Source organism: Arachis ipaensis, chromosome B6 (assembly GCF_059453495.1).
Source record: "Arachis ipaensis isolate K30076 ecotype BB chromosome B6, ASM5945349v1, whole genome shotgun sequence".
Taxonomy (NCBI): Eukaryota; Viridiplantae; Streptophyta; class Magnoliopsida; order Fabales; family Fabaceae; genus Arachis; species Arachis ipaensis.
Window position 1 is genome coordinate 10,835,464 of NC_142441.1, and position 9,024 is coordinate 10,844,487.

At 40.7% G+C, this 9,024-nt stretch overlaps 2 protein-coding genes across 2 annotated transcripts; both read left to right on the forward strand.

The window, feature by feature from the left end:
* Positions 1-2,285: 2,285 nt before the first annotated feature.
* LOC148554602 (uncharacterized) lies at positions 2,286-3,996 on the forward strand. The gene is made up of 3 exons (XM_088490398.1): positions 2,286-2,672; positions 2,784-3,246; positions 3,827-3,996. Exons 1-3 carry the CDS (start codon positions 2,286-2,288, stop codon positions 3,994-3,996), a joined length of 1,020 nt encoding a protein of 339 aa, XP_088346524.1.
* A 3,479-nt stretch (positions 3,997-7,475) lies between these two features.
* On the forward strand, positions 7,476-9,024 carry LOC148554603 (serine/threonine-protein phosphatase 7 long form homolog). Its single transcript, XM_088490399.1, has 4 exons — positions 7,476-7,592; positions 7,689-8,197; positions 8,315-8,402; positions 8,497-9,024. Exons 1-4 carry the CDS (start codon positions 7,476-7,478, stop codon positions 9,022-9,024), a joined length of 1,242 nt encoding a protein of 413 aa, XP_088346525.1.

The window sequence follows — 9,024 nt, forward strand, 5'->3', positions numbered from 1 at the left end:
TTTATTGTTTTTGCCATCAATTGAATTCCTTTAGTTTAGTAATTCAATAGCATATTTTATCCCACAATTTTTAATATTGATGACTAATTAATAGTCAAACCAATAAATTCAAATTATTTTTTAATATTTTTATTATTTTTAAATATTTTTAAATATTTTAGATTTTTTAAATTAATTTTAAATAAAGAAGAAGGGACAAAATTATACCTGAAAGTTCATACGCTGGACAGTAATACACTTGAATCGTTTAATGAGTCACGCGTGCACAGTAATTATACACTCCGGCGGACACAATCACCATTCCGGCCATTAGCGTGTGGCGTGGTTAGTTTGAGTGGACAGGTGGCTCTATTTTATCCTTGCTGGCACGTTCAGATTCAGTGAGCTGGCCATTTAGTGCCAACTCAGAAAAAACATTTTATTTTGATGATTAATTAGGCAAAATTAAGGCTGAAACCCTTCGTTATCTTTTATCGAATTATGAACTTCAAGGTTTTCTTGGTGTTTAATGTAACATAGTTTGCACGTTGAGAGAGTTAGAGAGCCCTAACAGAGAGGCAATGGCATTGCTCTGAAGTGGTGACTCAGTTGATCGTTGGAGCAGTACTCGAAGAAGGCAACCCACACCACCACAGTGACGATCACGCACTGGAGGCAGGGACGATCTAAAGGTAACATCTTTTGAACTTTCCATTGTACCTATTATGATCGAACATGCTATTAGATCTTTGTTTAGTTACTAGTTTGTGGTTGTCCGAAAAAAAATGAGGGTTTTCTGGGTTTAGTTGTGGTTATGAGGGTTTTGTTTTTCTTCGTAGATGTCAACTCACATCACACTTGTGTATCACCATGGGGGGAGGTTGGAGAGAAATTCAAAAGGGGTTACAATATACAATGGTGGTCAAGTGTCCTTAATACCTAGAGTCAATGTGGATATGCTGAACTTGTTTTTCATGGAGGGGTTGTTCAAGGATTTGGGATATATTCACTGGAAGGATTTTTACTGGGGAAAGCCTGATGCCGAAGGTGGTGTTGCTCTTAAGCTACTTAAGCTTGATAGGGATGTGGTGAACATGTATAAGGATGCAATTACAAATGATGATAGGGTGGTACATGTGTATTGGGAGCATACAGTAGACATTCCAACTGAGGTTGAGGTGGTTGACGTAGATGCAGAAGAGGTCCCTACCCCTGAAACAGAACCAGCCAATGTAAATGCAGAGAGTGTGAAATCACCTGGTGGGAGAATAAAGAAGAGGGCACAAAGAAGTCAAAAACTAGCCAGAATTCTGAGGCCAAGAAAACTAACAACAACACTAGGCCAGAAGTCATCCCAGAGTTCATTACCTTCAATGAAGATAACCAATCCAAGGGAAAGACAACAAAAAATCACATAATCTAAACCAGCAAAACAATCTCACCCACATCCCAAGTCCAAAACAATGTCACCCACAGCCTAAGTTAAGCCACCATATGTGGCCCAAGCCCAACACACACCACATGTGGCCCAAGCCCAACATACAACTCCTGTGGCCCAAATCCAAACCACTCAAACTGGACCACCAACATATTCTGAACCTGAAACTCAATCACAACCCAACCTTCAATAAGATGAGGTCCCTACCCAGGAATCAAGAGCAAAACAAAGGAATAGAAGAAATTCTTACAAGATGCCAGCTCCTAGTGGACAGACCTTTGTGCAAGGAGGCATAGGTGAAGCTCCAAAAATATTTGTCCCTCGTGCAACCACTGAGTTATCAGAGAGTGATGATGATGACTCTGACCCAGATTACCATCAGTATGAGTCTGAGGAGCTGCACAGCCCTTATTCATCAGACTGTGATAGTGACTATGAGGCAGAGCGCACTGTTTGGCCTCAAGGAAACCCGAATGCTGCTTTTGGCTCAGTACATTTAGAGATGGGAATGGAATTCGAAACTATGGACCAATTCAAAAGAGCTGTTAGGAAGTTCAACATACAAATTGGAAGGAGTATCATGTTTAGCCGAGTGAAACCAATGAAGTGTAAGACGTTTAAACTCTTTAGTTCCTGGACTATCTACTGTTCTAGGTCTAATGAACTAAAGAGTTTTCAAGTTAAGACGTTTGTCAACTAACATGTTTGTGCACAAAGCCACACCAACAAGTCAGCTGATAGAAAGTGGGTTATTGAACAGCTGGAGGAAAAGTTGAGAGATCAAAGGGACTTTAAAACATCTGAAGCTGAGGCATGGTTTAGGAGAGAGTTAAATGTAACCATCAACTACAAGAAAATATAGAGGACAATGAAGAAGGCAAGGGAGAATATTGAGGGCTCGGAGAGGGAGCAGTATGCTGAGTTGAGGGATTACATACTTGGCCTGTTGACAGCTAATCCAGGAGCAACTATTGATATGGACACTACCCCTATGCCTGATTCCCTCCCGATCTTCAAGAGACTCTACATATGTTTTGACGCTTGCAAAAAAGGTTTCATACAAGGTTGCAGACCATTTATTGGACTTGATGGTACATTCCTAAAAGGTTACTACGGTGGGCAATTGCTTACAGTAGTGGGACAAGATGCTAACAATCAGATCTTTCCCATTGCATATGCAGTCGTTGACTCAGAGACAAGAGATAACTGGAGATGGTTTCTAGAACTCCTGCATCGTGATTTGGGGAACTATAGGGTGCATGGTTAGAACTTTATGAGTGACCAATAGAAGATAATTGTTAAATGTTGTTTCCTGGTTGATTTGTATCACTCCGCTTGTTAATTGTCGTTGTCTGTGTAAACACAGGGTCTGATACCAGCCATGGAGCGAGTTATGCCCGGAGTGCATTATCGTTTTTGTGCAATGCACATTTGGGCCAACTTCACTAAAAGATGGAAGGATAAACAGTTGAAAGGAGCAGTGTGGGAATGTTGTAGAGCCACCACTGTTACTAAATTTGAGGCTGTAATGATGAGGTTAAAGGAAATCAACAATGTTGCCTGGGAATACTTAGATCGACTTGACCCAAAAACTTGGACAAAGGCACATTTCAGTGAGTGGCCTAAGGTGGACAATGTCACTAACAACAACTGTGAGACTTTTAATGGTAAGATTCTCAAATACAGAGGCAAGCCAATCATAACAATGTTAAAGGAAGTCAGAGTTCATATCATAAAGGTTATGGCGTGGAACAAAAAATCTCCAAGTGGCTATGTTGGTTCTGTTGCACCAAGGCAACTTAGCAAACTTGAGAGAGAGAAGGAAGAAAGTAATAAATAGACTCCCACATGGACAGGGGATGGCAATGGAGAAATATATGAGGTTGAGAAGCACCTTACTAAGGTTACTGTTGACTTGGAAAATCAGAAGTGCACCTGTCAATTTTGGCAGCTCACAGGCTTGCCTTGCAGACACGCTTGTGTAGCACTTGCTCTGAGGGGTCGTAGGCCAGAAGACCAGATTTATAACTGGCTGGGAATGGCTGCATATAACTAAGCATATCAACATAACATCAACCCTGTACCAAACAAAGAATTTTGGGATAAAGCTTAAGGCTATCCTCCACTACCCCCTCATTATAAGACACCCATTGGTAGACCAACAAAAAAGAGAAAAAAAAAAAAGAAAAATGAGGCAAGGCCAAATTCCAACCCACATAAGCTTAAAAGGAGATATGGAACAATCATTTGCAAATACTGTAGAGAGGTATGAATATCCTGTTTTATGTATTATTTCTAGAGATCACGCATACTGTTATATTTACACTTTCTCATGTTTATATGTTGTAGAGTGGCCACAATAGTAGGGGTTGTGAAAAAAGCTTGCTGATATGAATGATAAAGTTGCAGCTATGGAGGCAGAGGAAGCTGCTGCTGCTACAATAACCCTGCACAGCTACCACCACCCCAACAACAGAACCCTAATGATGCTCCTACTGCTCCAAGACCCCAAGTCTAACCCTATGGTCTCCACTGAAACCATGAATGCTGCAATCCCAGCAATGAGGCAGAGGTTTTAACAGTTTATGCCAACTCCAACTATGAGACAACAACCAAATCCGGGTCCAATACCATCAAAGCTAGTCCCAAGAGGAGTTTCTGGGAGAACCAATGGCCCAGCTGCAACAACTGATCAAGTTGGCCCAAGTGAAGGTGGGACCATGCAAGGGGCTGCAACAGAGACATAGAACCTTTACTGAAGACTGATGTGCATGTTTTGTTTACTTTGGGAAGGCTGTTTTGTTTATCATCATAAACCTTGGGACTTTTTTTGTAATCTAGTAGTATGTGGTATGTTATGTTATATACATTGTGACTTTGCTTGTTAATTAGGTATTTCTGGCTTGTATGAAAACTCAATGGTTATGGTCACTACTATGCCTATTTTGTGATTACAATGAAGCACAGACTTCTGATTGAAAAGATGTTGTTGGATATTGTATGAGTCAGCTTGGTTATGAATTGCTTGTTTTGAACCTAATTTTCACATGTTTACATTTTTCTCTTATGTCAATGGTTGATGTTATACCACTTACAACATGTGATTCACAAAAAAGGAGAGCTTTTTTTTCTTCCATTTATTCAATGCAACTTTGAAAGTTATTACACATGATCCTCACTTCTGAGAATATATCATCAAAATCAATAATGCCCAAAAATCCAACCCTAAACAAATACCCATAACCATATTCTTAATACAAATTATTTCACCCCAAATCATATCAACTGTCTTCTGTAACTGTTGCACATCTTCTTCCAACTTGCTGGAACACTCTGTAAGTTCATTCATCTTCTTGTATGATTGTTTCAATGGCCTTTCTTCAGATACAACCTCTGTCCCCACGTTTCTTGTTTTTCCTTCTACTTCGTCCAGCCAAACAAAATACTCACAACGACGTTCAGCACTCTGAAGATTAGGCACAACAATCCAAGGAGGGTGAAGAAGGAAACAAACGGATAACACCAGTAACAAGAAGAAACGCAATTTCGAAACCTACCTCCCACAGAGGACATCGCAGAAACAATCTGTCTGGATTCCACTCTGTTCCAAACTTGAGTACCACAGCTTCAAATCCGTGCAAACACTTGCCGTTGTTGTACTCAAACTTCTTTTTCTTCTTCTTGTTCCTCAACAACGAAGACCCGCCACCAACAGCGCTGCCACAATTTAGGGATAAAGAGCTCGATTTTTTCTTGAATGAGGCCATGTTCTTAGTTATTGATTAAGGTGTTAGGATTTCAACACAGAGCATCTTCCTTCTGAAGATAAAAGAGGATTAATCATTAAAATAAAATATTTTTTCTGAGTTGGCACTAAATGGCCAGCTCACTGAATCTGAATGTGTCAGCAAGAATAAAATAGAGCCACATGTCCATTCAAACTAACCACGCCATACGCTGATGGCCGGAATGGTGATTGTGTCCGCCGGAGTGTATAATTACTGTGCATGTGTGACTCATTAAACGATTCAAGTGTATTACTGTCCAGCGTATGAACTTTCAGGTGTAATTTTGTCCCTTCTTCCCAAATTTTGTTGGTATATTTACCGCCGATCTAATAGTTCGCTATTAGTTTATACATATTGGTTATTTAGCCACAAAAATGCTATTTTACACTAAAATCAGTCATTAAAATCAATTATCAATGTATTTGTGTATAAATATATTTGTAATTTAATTTATTTTAAATGTGAATTTGTATTTCAACATGTATTTTATATTGATGGTTGATTTTAGTGTACACGTAACATAATCAATCTAGCCATTAAGGGTGTTTATAGTGCGATTTGAATTGGTTTTGAGTAAAAAATTTATCCGATTCGAATACTAATTTTACTTGTAGTGCAATTTAAAATTTGAATTAAAAATTTTGCAATTTTATAAATTAAAAAATTAAATATATATAATAAATTTTAATATTAAATTTTAAATAACCAACAATAACATAATAAATCTTAATAATATACTAAAAAATCAATAATAATATAACAATAAAAATAAAAGATTATAAAATACTTAAAATAAATAAATAAATTTTGAATATAAAATATTTATTAAATAATAATAATAATAATAATAATAATAATAATAATAATAATAATAATAATAATATAAAAATATACAATAAATTGAACAAATTATAAATGTTTTAGTTACTATTGTTGTATTGATATTGAGGGTGAAATTTCTAATAAAATCATAAACATGAGAACAGCTTTCAAGCCGACATCAACTGATAGCAAGATAGGATTATTAATAGGGCAAAAAACCATAATGAGCCAAAGCAAGAATCGTGTAACCAAAATGCGCCAAATCCAATTTCGTTTCAGCAATGAGCCAAAGTGTATTTTAATATAATTCGAACCAAGCTGGTTCGAATTTCTCTCCTTCATAATTCGAACCATCCTGGTTCGATTTAGTGTTGTAGGTATTTGAATAATTCGAACCAGTAAGGTTCGAACTCCTCCCATACATAATTCGAACCACCCTGGTTCGAACTTCTCTCATACATAATTCGAACCAGGTTGGTTCGAATTATGCTTTGAAATCGATTCCATGTAATTCGAACCGGGCCGGTTCGAATTACTCCTAATGCACTCCTTCATAATTCGAACCAGGCTGGTTCGAATTAGGTGTGATTCGAGTATATAAGGAGTTCGAATCACCCTCATTCGAACCATTATCCCTTCACCCCTACCCCACAAAATCTCAGAGAAAACGACCCAGATTCTCTCCGAGGAAGACCTGAACGGACTACTCTGCTGATGGGGGACGATCCGGCACAGTTATATCGGTTGGACGGAGTCGCTCATATAGCCGGGGTCATCAACGACGAGGTTAGTACGGAAATATTTTTGATTCAAGCGTTAGTTGTGCTTTAGTGGTTTTGTATCCTGGTTAGACGGTACTTTATGTTAGTGGTTTATGTAGGTGGTTTAGGTGAGGGGATTATATAGGTGGTTTATGATAGTGGTTTAAGCTAGTGGTATTAGTTAGTGGTTTATGTTAGTGGTTTAGGGTAGTGGTTTTTGTTAGTGGTTTAAGTCAGTGGTTTTTGGTAGTGGTTTATGTTGGTGGTTTATGTTAGCGGTTTTTGTTAGCGGTTTTTGCAAGCGGTTTTTATATGTGGTTTAGGGTAGTTGTTTAATGCTAGGTGGTTTAAGTAAGCCGGTTTATTGAATTTCTTTCTTGTTAATGGCTCTCGTTAATTGTGGTATATGCTAGCGGTTTAGTTGTGTGGTTTAGGGTTTGTTTTCCAGTTAGTTATCTTTCATGTGATGTTATGCTGTTTAATTTAGCGAAATGGTTAATGTAAACCGGATTATGGAAACCGTTTTATGTAAACCCGTTTATGTAAACCGGTTTACTTTAAACCGGTTTATGTGAACCGGTTAACTGTAAACCGGTTTATGTGAACCGGTTTACTGTAAAACCTGTGTAGTTATATATCTCAGTATGCGTTTCTTTTCATGCGCAGCCCGAGCGATGCATTAGGAGCATGAGGCGGCAGCAGGGCATGCGTCTTGATGATAGATACGTTCCATACTTGCAGATGGCAGGGCTATACCATCTTGCAAGGCTGAACGACCGGTGGTTCCGGCTAGACGAGGCGCTCGTCAGTGCATTCGTGGAGAGATGGCGTCCCGAGACGCACACATTTCATATGCCGTTCGGAGAGTGCACGATCACACTCCAGGACGTGGCATACCAGCTGGGTTTGCCTGTCGATGGCCGTTACGTGAGCGGGTGCCTGTCAGAGTTTCATATATACATCGATGGCGGCCGTCCACCCTGGGTCTGGTTCCAGGAGTTGCTAGGAGTTATACCTCCTCCCAGTCAGGTTCAGAAGTATGCAGTGAACTGCACCTGGTTTCAGGAGACCTTTGGTGAGTGCCCTGAGGATGCAGATGATGAGACTGTTCGCCGATATGTCCGGGCGTACATCATGATGTTGCTGGGCACGCAGCTGTTTGCGGACAAGTCTGGCAACCGGATTCACATTAGATGGCTTCCATATGTAGCGAGGCTGGAGGAGCTGGGTACGTACAGCTGGGGTTCGGCAGCACTGGCCTGGTTGTACCGGTGCATGTGCAGGGTGGCAAACAGACATGTTGTGAAGTTAGCGGGCCCGCTCCAGCTACTGCAGTCTTGGATCTTTTGGCGGTTTCCTCAGTTTAGGCCTACAGGATATGAGGCCTTCAGCTGGCCTTTGGCGTCGAGGTACTATACTGGGCCTATTCTTTTTCAATATGACTTACAGAATTGCGTGTATGTTAATACTCTGTTGCATAATGTAAACACATATATCAGTATATGTAACTCATATGTATGGTGCAGATGGGCAGGTTACAACCCTTCCGGTAGCGAGAAGGGTCCGAGAGTGCGGGCATGGAGGCTTAGGATAGACCGGTTACAGTCCAGGGAGGTTAGTATGCTAATTAATAACTGATGCTCTTTTAGTTAAATATTTTACACTTGGCTCGTACAGTTGCCCTGATAATTGTGGGTTTGTTCTGCAGTTTATATGGATGCCGTACAGTAGCCCCGACGTACTTCAGGTGTTGCACCCGGAGGTTTTGGAGCCTCGGCACATGGCGGTGTGGCGCTCTGTGACCGCGCTGATCTACTTTGCTGTCATAGAGTGGCATCAGATAGATCGTGTTCTTCCTCAGTTTGGAGGGGTACAGGCCCCTCCGCGTCCCGCCTTGAACATCGACTTTCTGATGTCCAAGGATGGGAGAGGCGGCGATCGATGGTTCCCCTCTTCCATGCCGAAGTGGCATGCATACTGGGACGCTCGTCAGGACAGTGTATTGAGGTTCGATGTTGTTGCCGACCCTGGACCGTCTCATCAGTTCCTTCAGTGGTGGAGTCAGCATGGGAAGAGGTTCCTGGCACCGGACACTCAGCTGGGGGATCCGAGATCAGTTCCTATACCAGTTGAGGCCTCACAGCGGGGTCCGGGGCGTGTGCCTGACATGGATCGGCCGGATGACGTGCCTGACAGGCGTAGGGTTGAGAGGAGGATGGGTGTAGGCCCATCGTAG

Coding starts and splice junctions, on each gene's coding strand:
- LOC148554602 (XM_088490398.1), top strand. CDS start 2,286: ATGAAGAAGGCAAGGGAGAATATTGAGGGCTCGGAGAGGGAGCAGTAT. Junction 2,673..2,783: donor GTGATTTGGGGAACTATAGG/GTGCATGGTTAG, acceptor GTGTAAACACAG/GGTCTGATACCAGCCATGGA. Junction 3,247..3,826: donor TGAGAGAGAGAAGGAAGAAA/GTAATAAATAGA, acceptor ATAAAGTTGCAG/CTATGGAGGCAGAGGAAGCT.
- LOC148554603 (XM_088490399.1), top strand. CDS start 7,476: ATGAGGCGGCAGCAGGGCATGCGTCTTGATGATAGATACGTTCCATAC. Junction 7,593..7,688: donor TCCGGCTAGACGAGGCGCTC/GTCAGTGCATTC, acceptor GTGGCATACCAG/CTGGGTTTGCCTGTCGATGG. Junction 8,403..8,496: donor ACCGGTTACAGTCCAGGGAG/GTTAGTATGCTA, acceptor TTTGTTCTGCAG/TTTATATGGATGCCGTACAG.